Source organism: Gorilla gorilla, chromosome 16, assembly GCF_029281585.2.
Source record: "Gorilla gorilla gorilla isolate KB3781 chromosome 16, NHGRI_mGorGor1-v2.1_pri, whole genome shotgun sequence".
Taxonomy (NCBI): domain Eukaryota; kingdom Metazoa; phylum Chordata; class Mammalia; order Primates; family Hominidae; genus Gorilla; species Gorilla gorilla.
The window spans coordinates 22,835,129-22,859,471 of NC_073240.2; the positions used below are offsets into that span (position 1 = coordinate 22,835,129).

At 36.5% G+C, this 24,343-nt stretch overlaps 1 protein-coding gene and 1 pseudogene across 1 annotated transcript in view; both read right to left on the reverse strand.

Moving 5' to 3' along the window:
* The window catches only part of LOC129523579 (vomeronasal type-1 receptor 90-like), a 28,621-nt gene extending 21,856 nt beyond the window's left edge, over positions 1 to 6,765 (reverse strand). Inside the window, exons 1-4 of the mRNA XM_063698726.1 lie at positions 6,708 to 6,765; positions 5,159 to 5,201; positions 2,559 to 2,667; positions 2,036 to 2,149 (exon numbers count right to left, since the gene is read on the reverse strand). Of these exons, the coding sequence (XP_063554796.1) occupies positions 2,036 to 2,149; positions 2,559 to 2,667; positions 5,159 to 5,201; positions 6,708 to 6,765 (324 nt within the window). The remainder of the gene's footprint in view (positions 1 to 2,035; positions 2,150 to 2,558; positions 2,668 to 5,158; positions 5,202 to 6,707) is intronic.
* Positions 6,766 to 9,075: 2,310 nt separating this feature from the next.
* Positions 9,076 to 18,236, reverse strand: LOC129527217 (neurofibromin-like; annotated as a pseudogene).
* Between the last annotated feature and the right edge of the window lie 6,107 nt (positions 18,237 to 24,343).

Here is a 24,343-nt window from a genome sequence, read left to right on the forward strand (position 1 = left end):
ATATTGTCTTTTTTTTTTTTTTTTTTTGAGACGGAGTCTTTCTCTGTCACCCAGGCTGGAGTCCACTGGCGTGATCTCAGGTCACTTCAATCCCCATTTCCTGGGTTCAAGCAATTCTCCTGCCTCAACCTTTCAAGTAGCTGGGAGTACAGGTGTGTGCCACCACGCCCAGCTAATTTTCTGTATTTTTAGTTCAGACGGGGTTTCACTATGTTGGCCAGGCTGGTCTCAAACTCCTGACCTCAGGTGACCCACCCACCTTGGACTCCCAAAGTGCTGAGATTACAGACATGAGCCACTGCACCTGGCTAATGCCTTGCAGTACACATCTAAAGAGAGCATTTGACTTTATCTAACCAGTGCTTGACTCTGAAATCTGTTAACTGTATGTCTTCTATGTCTGAAAGTATTTTTTTTTCAATTCCTATGCTAAGTGCTCTATTTACTTCCTTATCTCATGTGAACCTTACAAACCATATGAACGTATTTTTTAGAAATTTTCCTTGAAACTTTAATAAAGCAAATGGCAATGTGGTGTGTGCTTTCTTAAACTTCCTTAAAACTTTATTCAGTGTATCCTCTTCCCAGCCTCACTTTTTGTGACTCTTGGCAATGACTGCATCTTTCACACCATAGATAATAACCTGCTCTGAAACATCAACGCTCACAAGCTGGTCTTACCAGAACCTCCATGAACCAAACGCTGCAAAGAAGCCTCAGAATCACAGATGCATAACATCTAGCTAGCCTGATAACATTACACAGCTGTTTATTTTTTATTTTTATGTCTATTACTTTTAGTGTAGCAGTTTTCTTATACTCAAATGTCTAAACATTGAAAACTCGGCCAATGCAAAGCTATACAACAAACCCTTTGACTGCCTTCACACATTTGAACAGTATTTTTCTTAAATGAGCCAATTCTGAGACACAAATTTCATAATTCTTGAAAGATTTTCTTCCACAATAGAAATTTTGGTTAAAATGATTTATTTGACCTGAATCAAATTATGGAATGATGTTCTAAAACTAACTGTATTCCATTTATTACATCTATTGGCCCTTAAGCCAAAATTCTGCCAGCCATTTCTCGTCTTCGTGCTGTGCTCACAAGGACCAGCAGCATGTACTAATACGGACTGTCTGCCCAGTAACATGCTAGAGTACGAGGAAGGCACCTCAGGCACATGGAGGCAATAGCTGCAACTGGGTCAAGGCACATGCCCTATTTCTTCATCACTCACACACTCAGAAATCCACAATGGCGAATATGCATTTTGCATGGAAGAAGAAAAAAATGACTCAATCTCAGCTAGGGGGATTCCCACCTCACTCCCTCACAGCACTCTCTACCCAACCACCTTCCCTCGCCACACTCAGACATGCTCACACCTACACACAAGGATGATCTGGCCACTTCTCCCATCAATTCACCACTCCTAGAAAAACTGTATTTGGCTGAACTTTATCAAGCTGTCTGGCTGCCTGAAGATTTATAGATGTCAAAATAAAAAACTAATTACAACTCGGAATACTGCAGTAGCACCTGATTTAATGTCTAAGGCAGCAGGCCAGTGAACATACTGAGAAAGGAGAACCCTCACACACTCTCCATAAAGGAGCCGTGATGGGGATCAGCATGGAGGATCCTCAGAAAACTAAAACTAGAGTTACTATATGCCCACAATCCCACTGATGGGTATACATCCAAAAGAAACAAAAAACAATATATCAAAAAGATATCTGCACTCCCATGTTTATCTCAGCCCTATTCACAACAGCCAATATATGGAGTCAACCTAAGTGCCCATAACAGATGAATGCATAAAGGAATGTGGTATGTATACACAATGGAATACTATTCAGCCATAAAAAAGAATGGGATCCTGTCATTTGCAGCTACAAGGCATAACTGGGGATCATTGTGTTAAGTGAAATAATCCAGGCACAGAAAGAAAAATATTACATGTTGTTAGTCATATGTGAGAGCTGAAAAAGTGGATCTTATGAAGACAGAGAATAAACTGATGATTACCAGAAGCTGGGAAGGATTTGGCAGGGGAGGGCTCAGGAGGCTGAGGCAGGAGAATTGCTGGAACCCGGGAGGTGGAGGTTGCAGTGAGCCAAGATCGTGCCATTGCACTCCAGCCTGGGGGACAAGAGCGAGACTTCATCTCAAAAATAAAATCATAAAATAAAATAAAATTTAAAAAAGTTCCCGGTTATCATGTTGTTGAGTACTACTTAATCAGAATATACTTGAAAACAAAAGATTCTTTGTCGTTTTTTAACTCTTGGTAATTAATCCATTGTAGGCAGTCTTAAAAAAATGATGTAGGACAGGGAAACCAATATGAAATGGGTAGTCTGAAAAGCAGTTACTAGATATTGACCATCATTTTAGGAAAGGCAGGCTATTTACCCCACTATATGCTCCCAGGTAAACTTGTCTTCAATTCCTGTTAAGTCAAACGGGAAAAACCAAACTTGCCATCTCTCTATATTTACTATCATTTAAAAAATTCTGTTAAGAGACACCAAAACATAGCATTTCTTACCTCCTTGCAACATAAAAAATTGGCTTCCCAGCTCTGGAATTCCCAGCTTGGTAAAAAAATACTTAATGTTTTCAAAGCCTTGATCTCTTCTTTTTCACATACCTGATGCCTAAAAGAAAAAGAACAGGGTAACTCTGAGGCTTTATGTTGTCTACTGAGTAGGTGAAACAGTCCATAATTGGATAAACAATAAAATACTAAAATGAAAAATTATTTTAAAAGCAATAGGCATTCTAAAGGGTAATTTGACAACATGAACAAAAAATCTCAAGATATTACTCTTTGAACCACAAAAGCACTTTTAGGACTATTCTAAGAGAACTACTGGATGAGGATATTAACCATAGGATTGTTTTTACTCATGACTTCTTTGTGCCAGACAGAAGTTTATGATTTTTAAATGAATTCATTTTATTAATCTTTTCCTTTCTAGTTTATGGATTTTGAATGGATGAAAAAGGCCTTGCTTTGCCCATGTTTTTTTTTTCTTTTTGATTTATGGGAGTTTATCCTCATAAATGGTATGAAAATATTTTTTACATCATTACTCAGTTTTATCAACACCATTTATTGAAAGGCCATCCTAATCTTGATTTCGAATACCACTTTTATCATATGTATTAAATTTTATCATATGTATTATCATATGTATTAAATTTTATCATATGTATCCCATATGTATTAAAGCCTGGTTTAATTTTTATACAGTCTGCTCAAGACTCAGTGTGCTTCTTTAACTTCAAGATTCATGTCATTCATCAACTCTAGAAAACATTCATCCTTTACCCTTTCAAATATTACTTCTTCCCATTCTCACTGAGCTCAATTTCTAGGGAACACCTACTAGACATATTTTGGAACTTCTCATTCTATCTTCTGCATCTCTTAATCTCTTTCATATTTTACATTTGTCTGTAATGACTGTATGCTAGGTGATTTGCTTAGAAACTACCTTCAGCTATAAACTTAATTAATTAATTAATTTATAGATGGAATTTTCCTCTTGTTGCCCAGGCTGGAGTGCAGTGGCACGATCTCAGCTCACTGCAACCTCTGCCTCCCAGGTTCAAATGATTCTCCTGCCTCAGCCTCCAAAGTAGCTGGGATTACAAGCACCCATCACCATGCCTGGCTAATTTTTATTTTTATTTTTTTTTTAGTAGAGATGGGGTTTCGCCATGTTGGCCAGGCTTGTCTTGAACTCCAAACCTCATGTGATCCACCTGCCTCAGCCTCCCAAAGTGCTGGGATTACAGGCGTGAGCCACCACACTCTTCCTAATTTTTTTTAAGTATACATATTTTCTTTTACACCTAGTGTATCTATGAGTATTGTGATTTCGGAAGGAGACTGTATTAACTCACCCCATCATGCTGCTGGTACCAGGTCAGCATTTTAAAAATATTAATGGAAACAACCTAGATATCATTTGATAGGAGAAAAACATACACATGTGCATAGATAAATGACTGGGAGACTATACACCATACGTTAACTGAATTATTTCTGAGGAGGATAAACAATTTTTAATTTTTTTGCTTTCTTTACATTTCTATATTGAGTAATTCAATAATTTTTTTTTAATAACAGAATATTGGCTGGGCATGGTGGCTCATGCCTGTAATCCCAGCACTTTGAGAGGCTGAGGCGGGTGGATCACCTGAGGTCAGGAGATCGAGTCCATACTGGCTAAAACAGTGAAACTCTGTCTCTACAAAAAATTAGCCAGGCGTGGTGGCGGGTGCCTGTAGTACCAGCTACTCGGGAGGCTGAGGCAGGAGAATGGTGTGAACCCAGGAGGCAGAGCTTGCAGTGAGCCGAGATCATGCCACTGCACTCCAGCCTGGGCAACAGAGTGAGATTCCATCTCAAAGAAACAAACAAACAAACAAAAAACTGAGACTATTATAAAGCTACCTTCATTTTTTTAAAACAGAAAATGGGTCTCCAAAAGCATCAGTGGGAATTTAGAACAAAAATAAGATCTAACATTTATTAAATACTTTACAAGTACCAGATACTGTCCCAAGTATACTATATATATTAGACCACATAATCTTCAAAAGCAGAAAAGACTGCTTTGTAAGGAAAGGTAGGATCTTAGAAAAAAAGGAGTAATAAAAACATTTTCCTAGAAAAATAGAAAAATGGCCAGGATGCCCTCAGTGATGTTAAATTTAAAAATTGTTTGTTTCCATGTACTCATTTTTATATGTATTTCTATTTCTATTTATTTTTTTTACTTCTTTTAATTTATATTTTTACTTATTTCTTTATTTATAGACAAGTCTCATTCTGTGGCCTAGGCTGGAATGCAGTGGTGCATTCACAGTTCACTGCAGCCTTGAGCAAACCTCCCACCTCAGCCTCCCAGGTAGCTGGGACCACAGGTGCGCACACCACACCTGGTTAATATTTTATTATTTGTAGAGATGGAGTCTTGCTATGTTGCCCAGGCTGGTCTCAAACTCCTGGCTCAAGCAGTCCTCCTGCCTTGGCATCCCAAAATGCTGGGATTACAGACATGAGCCACAGTGCCCAACCTATTTATTTATTTATTTATTTATTTATTTATTTATTTATTTAAGACAAGGTCTCACCATGTTGCCCAGGCTGGTCTTGAACTCCTGGTCTCAAGTGATTCTCCAACTCTGGCCTCTCAAAATGTTGGGATTACAGGTATGACCACCATGCCTGGCCTAAAAGTAGTATTATATTTTTGTATTATATAATTTTCAATCAGGTAATATGAATATTCTGTACAGAAAATATGCCCTTAATTACATAGGAATAAACGTTTGCTACACTGAGAAAAATCTAACAGAGCTAAAAATAAAAATTAATTTGGAAAGGACATTATATACCCATACATTCTTATGTTTATACATTCTTTCATCTATTCATATATTCTTTTAACAGTATCAATGGTTTGGAGTTATGTGTACAAAACCATGACCTATATGTAATACAACTAACAACAGGCACTTACAATTCAAGGCATATGATATACAAAGCTTTAACTCCTCATCATCAGATTTTGTTTTTTTCTTTCTGTTTTGGCAGATACTATGAACATAACATTCAACTCACAGACACTATGGAGACCTTACTAAGCATAAAGTACTGTGAAATGTACTTTAAAAGATTCAGCAAACTACTCTCACTGTATCATCATAGAGTCAGTGTCTAACCATGAAGATCTTTTTGTTCACAAACTAAATCCCACGAAATGGGATTCAAAACAAATGTCCACAGAAATTTTATAGCAATACTGAAGTAGACTATATTTTCTGAGCCTTAATCTAAAAGAAGTTAAAACCATTCATCTTTATGAGGGTTCTGAAAAGTGTTATGGTGCAGTAGAAAAGTTTGCACTTAAAACCAAAAGACCTATGAATCAGGTGTGGGATCTTACACAAGCCAGTTATTCACACTGAGTTGCATTTTCCTTAACTATCATGTGAAAATAATGTTTTCTTCACTCCCTGGTAGGTATTAAATGTGAAAACTTTTGAAAGCGAGATGATAAAATATGATTTGTTACTACTATTATGGCAATCAACATATAAAACATACTCTTTCTATATATATATATATATATATATATATAAATGAATAATATATAGAATAGGAGAAAAGTTGGATCCCCAAACATGGCAATGTGATTATTAGATGCATCTTTCCTCATAGTCTTCTATCATATCTAACAAGTGGCCTAGTGGTAAACTCTGCTTCTCAACCAAAAAGAAAGCAATCTACATTTCAAGGTTGTACTTTACCTCATCATAAATTCCTCAAACTTTTAACTGGTAAGGTTAAGGCTGGACCGGTATGTATCTGCCACAGGTTTGTGCTCTGGAGGACCGAGGTATACAAGAAGTGTTGCCATTTATCAAAAGGTCATCTTCCAACAGCTTTATGATCCCTAGATATAGCAAACTACTTAGAAAAAAGTAGCAGTTCACATTTAGCAGTACACATTTCTTTAACTTGTAACTGTTGCTTTTCCTTTAACTGTCAGCTGGTGGTCCCTGTTGATTTGTAAACAGCACCCAAAAGACCTCAGGCCCATGTCTACTTCAATCCATTAATAATGCATAAAAGATTAAAATGCTCTGTGGCTTAAACTCCCATCTCCCAGTTGCTTACCCTTAGCTTCATAGTCCACTACTTTTCCCGTGAATGTGCTAACCACTTTTATTGGCATTTAAAAATAATTTGGACTCATTTTTCCTTTGTAAGGAACTCCTCATACTTAGGAATTTTGTCCCTTTACAAGTTTATATAACTAGATGGGACAGCAAGTAATTTAGGTTAACACAAGAGACTAATAAGAGCTAATGAAACAATGCCCAAATTAATAATTTCAATCTTTAAGTATTTTTTCTTTTTTTTTTCCCCCTGAGATGGAGTTTTGCTCTTATGGCCCAGGCTGGAGTGCAATGGCACAACCTCGGCTCACTGCAACCTCCGCCTCCCAGGTTCAAGTAATTCTCCTGCCTCAGCCTCCCAAGTAGCCGGGATTACAGGCGCCTGACACCATGCACAGCTAATTTTTGAATTTTTAGTAGAGGTGGGGTTTCACCATGTTGGCTAGGCTGATCTCGAACTCCTGACCTCAGGTGATCCACCCACCTCGGCCACCCAAAGTGCTGAGATTACAGGCATCAGCCACAGTGCCAGGCCAGTATTTTCTATATAAAGCTTTATTTGCATATACTTAGAGTATCACAAATGAGTTTATCATAAAATTGAAACACTGACAATATTTTAATTACTGAATTCCTATGAATTAGCTGTTCTTCAGATTCAAATGCCAACACTAATTTGAACTTCTTTGGGTCTATGACAGTTTGCGAGCCATACAAACCCAAAGAGCTAATCTGTGATTTCTTAACTTGAGAAAATAATAATAATAACCACCACTGGAACCTACATAGGTTTGTTGATTATTTAATATGACTTAACCTTTTGTTTGTATTTTTTTGAAAAAAAAAAAGACTTTCTCTTTCTAAACCATAATTCTTAGTCCAAGAAGATGCAAAGTAAAAAGCACTATTCATGACCAATAATTTTATTGATCTAAATTAGAATGGAGAATGTTCACTATCCTCATGACTGGGAAATCTTACCTGTTGCTAGAAAGACACTGGCCAATTTTCTCCTGATTGTTCCAGAGTAGATGATGTAAAGCGAGCACACTGCCGTCACTGCTGAAGGAAAGGCTATGATTTACTGCATCACTTGTAGGACAATCAGATGCCATATCAAGAAAAAACATTAGAAAATGCAAAGTCACTAGAATTTTCAACACCAGAGACACACCACACTTATGTTTGAATTAAATTTATACGAAGTAACTTTGTGAAGCAACTGAGATGACAATTACAAATATGGAGGGCTTGTTCCCACAACGTGATTTGTCATTAGACAAAGTAAAAAGGACAAGGAGAAAGTTGGCTTTCCATTTCTGATACCTGGCTTCAGCTTCTGTAGTTAAAGAACAACAAAATTGAGATGGATGAAACTTTGGAAAGAGGCTGGTATTTTACAGATAAGGAAATGAAGGTCCAGACAAAAGACCTCCCCAAAAATATACAGCCTGTTAGGTCAAAGCCAGTATTAAAACTTTGTTCCTTTTAACTTTCTTTGGGCCCTCAGTCTGCCAGAATATGAATCCTGTGCTGACATTCACTCTCTTTCCAACATGGCTTGTCATTCAGCAATATACCTTTTAAACTCCAATTTTCCTAACAGAATAAAAGTCAGTAACAATTACAATGATGATAAACTGGAAGAGAGAGTTGTACAAGGCTAGCTTAGATGATAAGGATCAATTAGATTCACACTGCATGAAAAGCAGAATTCCAGACATAAATTTACAAAGCACTTTCTTATGAATTATCTCATTTTTTCTCTCTAAAAACAACTCAGGCAAAGAGTTTATCCCCACTTTACAGATAAACCAATAACTCAGAGAAATAAAGTGAAATAACTGGTTATGGAAATCCAGCAGAAAAGTTTTCTAAAATCATAAAGTTCATTTACTCATGAACAAAATCTTACGTGTTTGCATTACTTGGTTTAAAGCATAACATTTTAGTTTAGATACACTTCCAAATTTAAGTATCACAAATATTCTGATACCAATAAAAACCTTAGTAAACATTCTTATGCATTATCAATACCAATTTGGTTTTAGTTTTAAATAAAAGGAATCCTATTTCTTCCTTATCCCCATATTGTACCATCCTCAAATCCTTTATTTAACTAGACATGTCCAAAATGCCTCTTGGTTTTCAAATATGAAAATCACTACCAAATTATAAAAAATATTAATTTATTTCAAGACTGTCTTTTATGGTAAAATAAAATAAGGCAAGCTATGTCTTGACCTAGAGCAGGAAGAGAAAAAAACCTACACGGAACTTCATGTAAAACAGGTACATGGATTTATGTGAAACTGAAAATATTTGATTCAAACAGAGCAAGTGAATAAGTGGCAAGTAGCTTACCTTCAAGCTGCATCAAAGCTGCTTTTCACAAAATCATTGAAAGGCCGCATATGCTCTTCTTTTGTGAAGAGAACATGATTGGCAATACTCTGAAGTATTTACACAATAAAACAGGGTTATAAATAATCAGATTATTTATTGTATGAAGTTTATACATTAATATATTCTTTAAAAATATGAATTTTCTCGATATAATTTCTGCTAGTAGTTAAAATCAATCATTTCTCATTCTATAAATTATTTTAGGTAGTGTTTCTATTCTTCCTAATTATAATTATATTTACACGTACGAATACATATTAAAAATGTTTAATGTCTTTTAAAATAAAAAATCTTACAGCCTTCATTCTAGTCTGTTTCAGAATGTCTAGAATGATTACGCAAAAAATGATCCTCATGACACAAGACATCTGCTATAATAAAATGTATTCTCATGAAAATAAGATCCATCAGGTACCTAACTAATGAATTCCTTTGTAATATAAACAAAATAAAAACACATAACTGAAAACCGTAGGGTATTTCCAATATAAATGTAAGAGGAAGTACTGTAAGAAAAGCTGAAAATTTAGTTGGAAGGGGAATTTAAGATAGCTAGATTATCAAAATAATTCACCTTTGACATTAACTTCAAGCCCCTTCCGATTCTAGGTGGTGGCTTTTTATCTAAAATCCCTGCTTCATACAGTGAGACAATGTCAGGATTCATAAATCTGAGGAACATGGCACTTCCTACTGCACTGATACTGTTCTGAGGGAAACGTTGGCTAACCACCTAAAAACAAGTTGAGAATTGAGTATAAGGTTTGAATTAAAACAGGGGCATGGGAACAAAGAGTTCAAAGGTCAAAATTTGCACAAAAACTCTGAGTCAATCAGTCCTCATGAATGACACATTTCTATTTTTTCTTCTCCCAAAACATGAGAAAATAAAGTTTCCTCTCAATTCTAGTCTTGTATCATATTAAAGTACAATTTAGGTATCTCAGAGGAAAGAAAAACCTCATGGATGAGATGGGTAGAAGAAACCTGAAAACAGATCTTCACAGTATCATCACCTATACTGCAAGTTTGAGGAGTCATGAAAACAGACCAAATTTTCACACAAAGATGATCATAATTTATTAAGATTAACAGACATGAAAGTGTGGTCAACATTATAAGGTGAAACTAAATTTTCAACAGCACACCCCCAAAACATCCTATACCTGATAGTACATATTTATGTTTTGTTGTGTACCAGTTACAACTGAATTGAAGAAAAAAATGCTTGCTATAAAAAAACAAAATCTTAGATTCCTATTGAGGAAAAAAAAACTTACTTACAAGTAATGTTATTGCCTGTTGCCAGCTTCCTTTATAACAACCTACCTATTATTTAAACCATGGAGGGATGGGAATTCTTGGGGACCTAAAAGAAAAAAGGATCTCAGCAGAACAGCGAACCCCTATGTCTACCTCAATGTATAATTCTGTCAAATAAAAATCATTTAAGAATTCAAGAAATGGTTGTCCAGCCTGAAAAGTAATGTGAACCCAATATTTAAAGTGGATTGATTTTCTCTTTATAAAACATTCTACATTAAGATAAAGTAAAAGGTACCTTAGACTGGGAAGAGTGCCATAAAATGGGTTCAGCCCCCATCCCTTCCCAGTGTCCCCTGCTTTAAATCATGTTATAGATGAAAATTATATTATTTTGGAATTTACATTTTTATATATACCATATATATTCATTTTTAAAGAACACTTAATGTAACATTTTAATCTCTACAGCTATTCTTGCTTAGTGTGGCTAACTGCTGTTTAAAGTAGCAGTGATTACAAAACTGTAGCATTCCACTCAATATTTTGTGATTCCAAGGATAAACCTTCCTTTCAAAGGATATCGGTGTGGGGGACCCAGATTTACATGCAGAATATCACGTAACTATTTTTTGCACAATGCCTCCATAAATTAATATTTCCTGTCCTAAATTCACATGGCTGACTCCAGATTAACTCTGGAATCGGGATTATTTCACTTCATCCTGTTCAACGCAGTGCTTCATGAAGTCCACATTTTAAATGCATTCTTATCACTGCTTATAATCTCAAAATAGCTTTCCGTAATCTCTAATAGGAAGTTAGTAAAAATTAGATTTTTGAGAATAAAGTATTTGTAAGCAGTGAGGTGTAACAATATAGTCCCACCTTCAGTTACACTACACACAGTTCAGGAAGCTTTCTTTATGTTACAGTGTTTATTGCATGAAGAACAACCTTAACCCTTCAATAAGGGGAAACTGGTGAAGGTGGCTAAATATAGCTGCTTTATTAGAATGGCTTTAAAACCTAAATACCATTTATTTTTAGCTGAAATATATAAATTTAGAATTAGATATCGAAGTTTTAGCTAAAACTATAAAAAGATAAAGAATTAAGAAAAAATTTGAGCGCTTCGACTATTCCAGTATAGTGTTCAACCTTCTGGGGATGAGGAACCTCTTTGAAATCTGATCAAGGTTAGAAAAATGGATGTATGCTTTCACACAAATTTCTTCACATAATTTTAGAATATTCATAGACCATCACTGCTACTGAGTGGTTCTCTTAAAACTCCCAAATTTTAATCTCAAAACAGACAATTCTCTGGTTGGGCATGGTGGCTCACGCCTGTAATCCCAGCATTCTGGGAGACTGAGGCTGGTGGATCAATTGAGGTTAGGAGTTCCAGACCAGCCTGGCAAACATGGTGAAACTCCATCTCTACTAAAAATAGAAAAATTAGCTGGACGTGGTGGTGCACGCCTGTAATCTCAGCTACTTGGGAGGCTGAGGCACGAGAATCGCTTGAACCCAGGAGGTGGAGGTTGCGGTGAGCCATCGTACCACTGCACTCCAGCCTGGGTGACAGAGCATGCAAGTGACTGTGTAAAGTGATATGTAAAGTCATGGAAAAAGGAAAGAGCCTTAACTAGTAACGGTCTGTGGAGGCAGAAGCCAAAGACATCCTTCTCCTGTCTGTCCCTGGATCTAAGGCAGATAAAAAGAAGGATAACTTAAAAAAAATTACAGATATCATTAAAGAAAAGCATATTTGTATATAACTTTTATAATTAAAAACAAATTTTAATGATCAAGAGGAGAAGTTATGAGGGCCTTGCTTCATGCAGTGTTAGCAAAAAAAAAAAAAAGAGCACTTTTATGTGAAAAGATGATAAAACTGGTAGGATCCACTTCAAAGCTAACATGTTGCCCATCAGAGGATGTGATCACAATTCGTAATAAAGGATCCAGGAGTTTTTATAGATAAGTAGCACCATATACCTATAGAAATGCATGAGTAGGACTTTATTATGCCTGCTCCATACATTTTACCTTAAAAGAAGACAATCAGCTCTGCACATTCTGTACACAATCATTACTTGACATACCTCAGCACACACACACACAAAATGAATGATACAAACCTTGAAACAGAGTGTCATTATTTTACTGGCCAAACTGTTGCCTCAGAGGAGAGTCTGAATGGAGTCAGTCTGCCAATTCTACTTCTTTACAAAACATGTTCCAGAGCAGTTGGTAGAGTAAATGCCGAGGACCAAATAGAGTAACCAGAACTCAAGCCAGTTCATCCTGAGAACAAAACAAAATCAGGTTAGTGCATTTTTGTTCTCAGGTAGATAGCTGAAGAGTGGCAAAAACGTAAACCCAAAGTTGACAACTACTTGCTAAATTAAGGCAAAGGTGACTGATAAATATTTCTCCTGAGATTTATCTGCGTATATTGTTTATGATAGATGACTATATACGGTGTCTATGATAGCTGTTAATTCCAAGGATTAACTGGTGAAAGCTATTAAGAGAGGCCTAGGCTTTACCAGGAGACAAAATCTCCAAGATTCAGTTCAAATTACATCACAAAACGAAAGAGAACAGAAACAGAAGATGACAGCGAATACTTTAGTTTGATTTGTACAAGCATTTGCACAGAGCAGAAATAAGACTGATGATCAGAAGAGTTCTACTCTTCTCATACAGTCAGGGGAACTCAGTGAATGCTGAACATAGACTAGGTAGAGACATGACAAAACGAGAAAGACTATAGGATTTTGGAGAAATCAGGAAGAAAAGGAACTGGGCGTTCAGAACCCGGAGATCAGCCAGATTTACATACAAAGCAAGGGGGACAGGGATGAGGGCTGAAATTCCAATTACCTAAATGACATCCTTATAACTCCCTCTAGTAAAGCAGTTTGGGGTACACTCAAGAAAAATGATCTACTGGTAAATCACTGTTTAATCACAAGAAGAAATTTATAGAGAATAGGGGTAGCCATAAAAAGATGCCTCAATCCTCAAGCAGTAACAACAAGGGCCAGGATCATGGCCCATAGCTCTCTAATTCTTGCCTGGTCCCAGGATTACAATAATGTGATAGGTGAGATCTGGCCTAATAGAAAATTCCTTCTCAAAGTAATTTAATATAAAACTCAACAACAATTAAAGCTACTTGAACTTAACTGATTCTTTATTTAAAAAATTACTGAGTATTTTCAGTGCTAATCATAGGTAGATCCTAATAAGATAATTCACAATAGTCATTTTCAAAACATTTGAACGTTTGTGAAGTAATTTTAGGCTTTAGGAAGATTTCAATGATTTGGGGCTGTTGCTAATCAATCAGTATAAAATTTCAGTTATACAAGGTAAGTTCTAGAGATCTGTGGTGCAGCATTGTGCCTACAGATAGCAATACTGTATTCTACACTTAAAAATATGTTAGAGGGTAGATCTCATGCTAGGCGTTCTCACCAAAATGAAATGCCAGAGGAGAAGCATTTCAGGTGGTGGCAGCAGCAAGGGTGCTTAAGGCAGAAACAAGTCTAACAAGGAGGGACAGAAAGGTAGCTGGTGTGGCTTTGGTGAACAAGAAGGAAAATGGCATAAGATGATGTTAGAGATGAGGCAGGGCCCAAATCAGGTGGAGCCTTGTAGGACAGGTTAAGGAGTTTGAATTTTACTTTAAGTACAGGTATAACAAATATCCTACAGCTTTAAGCAGAAACAAATCTACAATGACAGATTACCTTATTAGTTATACTTTACTGTAAGTGAAACCATTTTTGGTACACTAAAAAGGAAATAGCCTTTTAACACTGGAAAGGAACCACCACCCTTCTCAACGTTTTCACATGTATTAGGAACGATGTGATTTGAAGAAAATTTTTCATTAAATTAAGAGAGAGACCTAATAGCCATATGATGTTTTCAGTGTTTAAAACAAACAATATCATAATATCAAATGCAAATACAGTGCTTACATTTTTTAAAATTGTGTAAGATATTATGGGGAAAAGAACAGCAAACTGGAGGTAGTAAACAGGCACAAATCGTGGATTCCAATTCCAGCGTTGCAACAACTGACTGAAATTAGGTTTAACTTAATTACCTTCTCAAATATATGAAGACAGCGGAGTAGATCAGTGATTTTTAATCAGTGTTTAAATGGAATTTTTCAGTGGGATGAAATGATACAGGACACTAGTCAGGTCTAGCAGTGCCAACCACTTCCCTACAGCTGAAAAGTCACCTAACTAAACATCTAAGATTTCTTCTGGCTCTAAAATTTTATCAATTCATTCAACAAACATTTATTGAACAAATATGTTCTGAAGGATTTGCTATGTGCCAGGCACTTTTCTTCCCCACTTACTCTATGCACTTACCCACTGAGAACAAGGAACCACACTGGCCAGAGCCATCGCTATAGGGAGCTCTCCTTGATCACCCATCACTGTGACCAGTTCCACCAATTGCTCAAACCCATCAGCCAATACCGTTTCTGAAGTGTGTCAAATTCTGTGCCTTGTTGAGGGATTTTCATCAGAACTTCCATAAATGTAGCTGTCTGGAGATCCTTGTAGTACCCTAAACCTGATGTGGACAAATGGATGCAAATTTACTAACATGGCCTTGCTGAAGTAATTTTTGCTTATCTTACAAGCCAGTTCTCTAGGCTGTGTATTTCTATATGAAACTTTCATTTGATCTCACCTATGGAGTGCATGAGAGCACCGTCTATGCTGGCACTGAGTAAGTTTGACATTGCAAGGACTGCACAGTGCCTCCGTGATGCCAACCTCCGAGACATGCCACGTTTCCTGCCACCTGTTTCTGCACTTTCATCTTCAGCTTCACTGCAGTCACTCAAAAGGTTCATAAATAGTGTGAAGTATCTGAGAAATAAAAAAACTGACCTTTACATAGCAAAGGCCGTATCAACTAGAAAGCTCACCAGACATTCCAAAACAATCACATGTGCACGGTGTGACTGGCCCTGGATTAACTGCTTCTCTCCTCTCTCAGGATAATCAGCCGGGGTGACTCATTATAAAGCATGCTGTGTTGGGCATGATTATACCTGATATAGCCTAGCATACCTTTCATAACATAAGCATCAAATAGATGCAATGTTTCCTGGTAAATGTGTCATTTTTAATGTTTAGTATATAAAATTAGTGGTCCAAACAGCTTACACAATGTCACTTTTGTAAATGACTTAGTGAGGCAATCTGGGTTTTATTATAAGCAAAATTTCAGGGATCATATTATTTTCTTTAAAAATCATAAAACACAGTTATTTTCCTAATCCTAGTCCTGCATGGGGAACATTTCTTTGTTTTCTTTGTTTTTTTTGTTTTTGTTTTGTTTTGTCTTTGTGTGTGTGTGTGTGTGTGTGTGTGTGTGTGTGTGTGTGTGGCGGCGGGGGGCTTTATTTGCTTTTGCTTTGTGTTTTTTGGTGACTGAAATTTACTTAAGAAATAACTGTGTCCCCTTTGGCTTCCATCAATTCCACACCATCTCCTTCCTCAGGCTGCACAGGGAGACCAGCTAGAAGTGAAACTACTGCTTCCATGCTTGCCTGGTCCAAATCTCTGAAAAAAAAAAAAAATTAGAGACCATAAATCTTTCAGGTTATTTCACTTCCTCTCAAATAAAGCTCTTATTAACAGATATAAACTTTAGGAACTACCTGTTTTATTAAACAAATTATTAGCACAACCCAAATAATTTGAATTAATATGCAGATCCCAGAATACAAAATCATCTCAAATGAGGAGAAGGCAATACTAACTTTCTGCAAAGTAATCTTGGCAAAATGACTATCTTCAATCAGAAGCATGTACAATTGGCCCTCTGTCTCAGCGAGTTCTGTATCCACGGATTCAACCAACCATGGATTGAAACTATTTGTGGGAAAAAAAAGTAGGGTTTCATCTGTACTCAACATGTACAGATTTTTCTTTGTCGCTATTCCCTAAACAATATGGTATAACAACTTGTATTTATATAACATTTATATTTATTAGATATTATAAGTAATCTAATGATAATTTAAAATATATGGGAGGATGTGCGTAGTTTATATGCAAATACTATGACATTTTGTATCAGGGACTTCAGTCTGTGGATTTTAGTGTTCATGGAAGTGAGATGTGGGCAGGAGTTTGGGGGGTGGTTCCTGGAACCAATTCCTGACAGATACTGAGAGTCGACCATATTATAAAGGTAGGCTTGGTCAAAGAAACATATGTAAAGGCTTATTATACAGTCCATAGTGTTTAATCACTTTCTGATATGTGTCAATAAGTATTTATCATTAAAGCAGACTTAATTACACTTAATTACTTCCTTTTGTTTCTGTCTCTGGTGCCTGAATCAGGAAATCAATTATTTTTTAGAAAGACCAACACAATGAGTTCCTCAAATAATACCTTTTTCTATCTAATCATAACATAAATGCAATCTGAGGCTTTATGTACCTTATTTCCCAATAACGGTAGACTATTCTTCATAAACTGACAACACTAACTTCCCAAACATACCGCTCTCGCACATTTATTTTTACAGAAAGTCTTATCAGTCAAAAAAAAGTAGTAATAAAGATTAGTATCTTTACATATTTCAACCACAAAAGTTTGACATCTAAAAAATTTAAATACACATAAAATACAAGTATAAAGCTGTAATGAAGTAATTATAATTCTTACAGGAAAACCCACTAATACTTGAAGGTCATTCTCTTTTTTACCTTGTAAGACATTTTACATCATCATCTGCTGCTTGGTTTGATGTTCCCATAACCCAGACTGTCAGGTATTCTACAATCTTATTCCTATAGAATGGCAGAGAAAAGAGAAACAGCAAACAATTTTTTTGAAGCCACACACACACACACCTTTAACTGTGTAAGATTTCTTACAGTGCAAATAATTTGGCAGATAACCCAGGTGACATGACGATTTTATAAAAGAGATACTGATGTCACAGACGTAAAAGCCAGAAGGGAACAAGCAACGTGGATATTTAACCTCCAACATGGCCCTTATTTATGGTATCAAATTGGAAACAGAATCAAATTCTTAGCTCAAGTACAGCACAGTTTTAGAAAAAGGGAGGCTTGCCACAGGCACAAAGCTTACGGAAATTTGAGGAGAGACGTAGAGGAACACAAACATGTAAATTGCTCTCTTTTTATGTCTTCCTTCCTACCAATAACGAGATATCTACTCTATTTCTGTACTTCATTCAACAAATTAAGATTTACAAGACCCTACATTGCTCTTTTGAGAACTCACCTAAATTTCATCTCTTGGCAAAATAAGAGGTCATCTCTCCTTGCCATCGTTACTTCAACCAACTGATACAGTTTCGTTTTTATTTGAATTGCATGGACCATATCCCCAAGCACACGAACATACCTATACAGACACAGAGACAATAAAAAAATTATCAGATATAGACAAAAGAGAAAGCATTCAAAATACTTTAGTCATCAAATAAAATGAACTAAATGTAAGTCTGAAAACAGTATTTATTTTTATGAGAACGTACACACCTTCTGGTTACCTTATTGTCACACCCTAGTTTGTGTGCAGTAAAGAATGGCAAATTATTTTATCAATTACTACCAATATCAATGTGTAAGAGGTTTTTCTGATCTCTTAAAGTATGCTTCTGCTACATTTCAGTAGAACGCTTACCTGACCAGATGTAACATCATTGGTTCAATGCTAGCTTGCCCTAGATGTTCAGAGCTGCCTTCAGTATGATTATCTAGCAAGTTCTTCATTATAGCTATGGTTTGCTCTACAAATTGAGTGTTGGTATCCATCAATAAAACCTATAGAAAGAACAAATATATTAATCATTTGCCATCAATGCCCAGAAGACAGACCTCTAGAGAGATGCAACCGACTGATCTAAAGACACAAACACAGAAGTGCACCCACAGGCACACAGCCAAACAAGCATACAGATACATGCAGACACTCATACCCATACACGAGGCAGGTATACCCTCAGGCACACATACACACCAGAGTTCCTAAGAAGCAAGCTGACCCGTACATTGAGATGACTCTTCTTTCTGCAATTTTTGACAATTTTTAAAAACTGTGAGCACCTCATTTAAATAATTGGAAAGAAAAAGCCTTCCTTATTTCAAACAAGGTGAAAAATAAAAAAGAGCACACTTTACCTGTCCTTGGGAGTCAAAAAACTTGCTGATGGCATTCTTCAGTTTGTTAAATAGCATCAGATAAAGAGCAGGACTCAATTCTAGACCCACCAGGTCCTTAACATTGGCCCGTATTTGAAGTCCCACTTTCTCATGGTTACACAGCATTAAGGACAACAGCTGATCCATACATTTGCTGACAGGTGTACCTGCGTTTCCCTCTGACGACATCACTGAAATCACGGAACCCTGACATTCACTGACTGGACCCATGGGTGGGCTATAGGTTGCCAGGCCAGAATTACTTCTCTGCTGGAGGCACACTCCCCCAAGGGCACAAAGGAAGCCAGTCATGTTGATCCATTCCTGTAGGGAGTCTGTGTCAGACAAATCTGTGCGTCCTCCTCCACTCAGATGGGACATTCGACTCCTAACAATGGTCATGTGAAACTTTCAGCAGCCTAAACACGAAATTTTTGGGCAAAGCATGAATTAAACCTAAATTAATTGAGACTTGACAAATTACTCTTTATCCAACATTTCTTCCATGACAAAAGTACAAAAAATGTAAAAAACACATTAAAATCAACCCCCAAAATTACCATATACATTTTTAAAGAGCCACTGATTTATTTTTGTCATACACTAATATAATCGCCCAAGTATCAAATTTCTTTTAAAAAGCTTTGATTTCACATGGATGAACCTTGGAAACGTTATGCTAAGTGAAAGAAGCTAATCACAAAAGCCCACATATTCTAAAATTCCATTTACAGAAAAGATCCAGCAGAGACAAATCTGCAGAGACAGAAAGTAGATTCATGGTTGCCTAGGGCTGGAGAAGCCAGGGGAAGAGAGACAAGAAAGTCCCGGGGAGGTGGGGTAGGGTGTTAGAGGCAGAAATAGCTAAAGGATACAGGTTTTTTTTTCCTTAATTGATGAAACTGTTCTAAAACGGACTGTGGTAATGGTTGCACAACTCTGGGAATATACTAAAAACAGCCACTGAATTGGACACTTTAAATGGGTGAATTGTATGGTATGTAATTATATATTAAACAGTTATCCCCCCAAAAGCTTTCATTCTAAAGCTACATGTCCCCTCCAAATAAAGCTATTAGGTACACAATTTTGCTTCATAAAAACATAACATTTTTCTTATTGTAATTAAGTATGACAGAAAAAAAACATGGGGGAATAACCAGTTTTTATAAATTGCCTAATAATGAGAGGAATATGAACATTACAAATCAATTACACACAAACACCAACTCATCCATTTCCAGAGTAACAGATAATATAGTCAATAGTAATAGTTGAATGAACTGTCCACATTTTAAAATTTCATTTAATCTATGGGTTCAATCTTTTGCCCAAGACTTTCCTTAATTAGAATACTTAAGAAAATAGCAAAATGAATTGTTTCCATGTTTTTTTCTCTACCTCTGTTGCTCCTTTTCTGAAAATTCTGTGAAACACCCTGATGAAGGGATAAAGAGCAAGAAAAGATAAAGAAATGGTCTCTGCAACAGTCTCTAGCAGTGCTGCCCAGTATTTCTGTGATGATGGAAACATTTTCTCTCTCTGCTGTCCAGACTGTCATATGTGGCTACTGGGTACTTGCAATGTGGCTACTATATGATTGAGGAACTAAATTGTATTTAATTTTCATTATGGTAAAATTTAAATAGTCACACGTAGCTAGTGGCTACCATATTACAAAGTACAGGTCTAGATAAACCACAACTAAATATCAGTCTTCAGACAACTATATGCTTACTTTACTGAGTGACTCGTGAAAGATTACCAAAGAGAAGGACATATATTTAGCAGATCAGTTAATAGACAAAAGTCAACTTTACAGACTTACCTGGCTATCATCCATTTTGGCTTTTGGATAGTTAAAGATTAGTTTTGTTGCTTGTTCCCATTTTGCATGTGTATCTTCCCAAGCCTAAAATGAAGGCAATTATCACTTGAAAGCAACTTTAAGTCTAGAGGTAAACGTCAATCAGCAATGGCCAAGTTTCAAACTTGATGTATAATAAGTACTCAGATATTACACTTCTAACACTCACATATCTTGGATTTACTTCAAAAGCTATTCCTGATTACACATATGTAACAATAGGTTTCCAAAATTGGGGGTGGGCGCCTAGGAGGGGTGTTTCTCTTGCTAAGAGCACACCTCAGTGTTTCCTGCAGTGGGATGCTAAGTGCGCCTCAGCAGTGCCATCACTCTTTCTGAAGTGCTGCTGTTCCTAAGCAAATACAACAGCCAATCAAGTCACTGCACTTAGAGCCCTGCCTGCCAATGGAGAACCTCGTAAGCCCTACCCAAAAGGCAGAGTAGGAGGAGCAGAGCAAATGCCTCAAATGATAAAGCCAAAAACTTCCTTTCACTAACCTCACAGGAAAGGTACTTATCTTAGACTCTACAATGTCCACAGCACAAAATAGCTACTCCCACCTATAATTTACTCAAAACATATGCCAATGTGTGTAAAACTTCACTATCTACAACTTAGGTGGAGTAAATTATATGATCACAACTGATAGTAACATATACTGCCAGTTATTTTTAAAACGTATAGCATATTAAAAACTCAGTGGGAGACTATTTCAAATGCTTTTTCTTTTCATCTTTGTTTCATTTCTTTGTTCAGAAAAGGATTTCAAGTAAGCTACTTGAATTTCCCCTGTAAACTTACAAAGTAGTAACCTTAAATACATTCTCACAATCAGATGTCACGTGCTTCAGGCAGGTTGAGTAAAAAAACCACTATTCACATTTACCTGTTGACATCACATTGCTGACAGAGGCAAACTCCATGAATGTGCTACAGTTGGGCAAGAGGTTATGCACTGACACTTCATCCATCCCACACCAGGTATCTGCTTCCTCACAGAGGTGGCGGAAACAGGACATGGCACCCAGAACAGCTTCACTGTCAGGGTTCCACAGAAACATGTACAGCGCCACACTTCTAGTTTGGTCTGCCCTTGTTGGCAAATCGGGGAAGGGGGGGCGGGGGCGGTTGCGCTTCATCCTGCTGCACTATCCTGAGAGTCAAAGTTGTAAGACATATATTTGCAACTTGACTAATTTTATGTATAAAATCCAACAATGCAATAAACTGCGTGTGTGTGTGTGTGTGTGTGTGTGTGTGTGTCTCAGCATACAATAACTCACAAGAGTTTTCTCCTTTAATCATCACAGGAATCTTTCAAACCCTCAAATATCTTGTCCAAATGAGAAATCAGATTATCTGGACCAACATAAAGCTACTATCTTTCCAATTTCAAATCAAATAGGTATTATCCTATTCCAGATTCCAGAAACATAAACTGATTCTACCATAAACAGGTAAAACACTGTAACATAAATCTGCTGCAGTAATGATATAATGTACTTACCAGTCAATTAGAAATGACAAAAAAAAGAAGTAGGCCGGGCATGGTGGCTCATGCCTGTAATCCCAGCACTTTGGGAGGCCGAGGTGGGCGGATCACGAGGTTGGGAGATCGAGACCATCCTGGGCTAACATGGTGAAACCCCGTCTCTACTAAAAACATAAAAAAACAATTAGCCGGCCGTGGTGGTGGGCACCTGTAGTCCCAGTTACTCAGGAGAGGCTGAGTCAGGAGAATGGTGTGAACCTGGGAGGCGGAACTTGGCAGTGAGCGGAGATCACGCCACTGCACTCCAGCCTGGGCGACAGAGTAAGACGCTGTCTCAGAAAAAAAAAAAAAAAAAGAAAGCAAGCCTAGGTTTTAAAGACCAATAAAATAGTAAACATGAACGAGGAAAAAAAGAAATGAGGAAACAGTTACAAACATAGATACTGAAGGTAATTATATGATAATATAGAAATAAAATACAGCCTTTAATTGTACAAGTAAAATATAGAAATATTATTTACAACTCTGCACTGATAAAATTGAAAAACATGTTTTCTAGGAAACAACAAACCATCAAAAGTGACTACAAATAACAGAAATTCTTCAAAAAAATAAAAATAGAATAACCATGTGATCCAGCAATTCCGCTTCTGGATATATATTCGGAAGAACGAAAGCAGGGCCTTGAAGTTATGTGCACACCCATGTTCACAGTAGCATTATTTATAATAGTCAAAAGGTGGAAACAACGGAAAAATCCATTGGCAGATACATTTAGATCAATAAAATGTTGGTATATACATACAATGGAATATCATTCAGCTTTCAAGAGGAAGGAAATCCTGACATGCTACAACAAGATGAATACTACTTCAGCCATAAAGAATGAAATCCTGCCTTTCAAGGCAGCATGAATGGAACTGGAGGACATTATGCTAAGTAAAATAAGCCCATGTCAAGAAGACAAATGCTGTATGATTCCACTTATGTGACATAGTGAAATTCAGACAGAAAGTGGAAGGATGGTTGCAGGAGTTGCAGGTAGGGAAGAATGGAGAGCAGTTGAATAGACACAGAATTTGTTTTGCACGATGAAAAGGTTTTGGAGATTGGTTGCACAACACTGTGAAAGATGGCACCACTAAACTGTGTACTTAAAAATGGCTAAGATGGTAAATTTTATGTTATGTGTATTCTACCGCATACAAAATTTTAAAGAGAGACAGAAAAACTACATAGATCCATAAGGCAGCTCAAATAGAAGGTGATTAAAGAGTTATTTTAAATAGACAGATAGGCTAGTTCTAGAAACAGCATAAGAAACCAGTAGCAGTACTTGACTTAGGAAGAAAAGTATAAACTGAAGGTCAAGAGGGAGCAGGAAGCTTACTTTTCCACTGAATTCCCTTCCTGATGTATAGTGAACATTTCCATTATGTCAATTTATTTTTTCTTTAAAACTAATAAGTAAAAGTCAAAGGAAATCTTAAGAGCTTCTAAACTTGATGATTTTACAAGGAATTTCTATCTAATCAGATAATTTCTATTACTTAAATTATTCCAGACCATAGAAAAGAGTAATAGTTCCCAAATTCATATTCTAATTTAGCACAAATAAGTGTTAGAATAACTACTTTCAAAAGTGATAATGCATATTATGTTAAATATACACATGTTCTAAGAATCAGAAAGCTGAAACACTGGAAGGAAATGTTTTACTAAGTAGCTACCCAGTACATTTGCCAATAGCCAACCAAGTTTACCTCACACACACACACAAATCAACATACTAAAAGTAAGGATTTCCAAACATATTTCCGCTCCAAATTTAAAGTGAAAGTTTAAATAACATGTAAACCATCTGACTGGATACAATTCAGCCCTAAAGCTAGAGTTCAGGGCCCCTTATCTTTTGTTCATTATTAATTTTAAAATTTTTGATGTATTTATTAGTATTTATGAAGAACATAGTAACATTCCCATAGATATGCAGAGATCAAATCGAGGTAATTAGCATATCCATAATCTCATTTATCATTTCTTTGTGCTGGGAATATTCAACATCCTCCTCCTAACTCTTTGAAACTGTGTGACATATTGTTGTTAATTACAGTCATCTTACAGTGCTATACAACACTAGAACTTGCTCTTCCTATCTAGCTGTAATTTTGAAAACTTTAACAAATTGCTTTCTACCGTCCCTGCACCCTATGCTTCCCAGCCTGTAGTATTCTGTTCTACTTTTTACCTCTATGAGATCAACGTTTTTTTAGCTTCCACAAATGAATGAGAACACACAGTACTTAATGTTCTGTCCCTGGCTTACTTCACTTAATATAATCTTCTCCAGTTCAATCCATGTG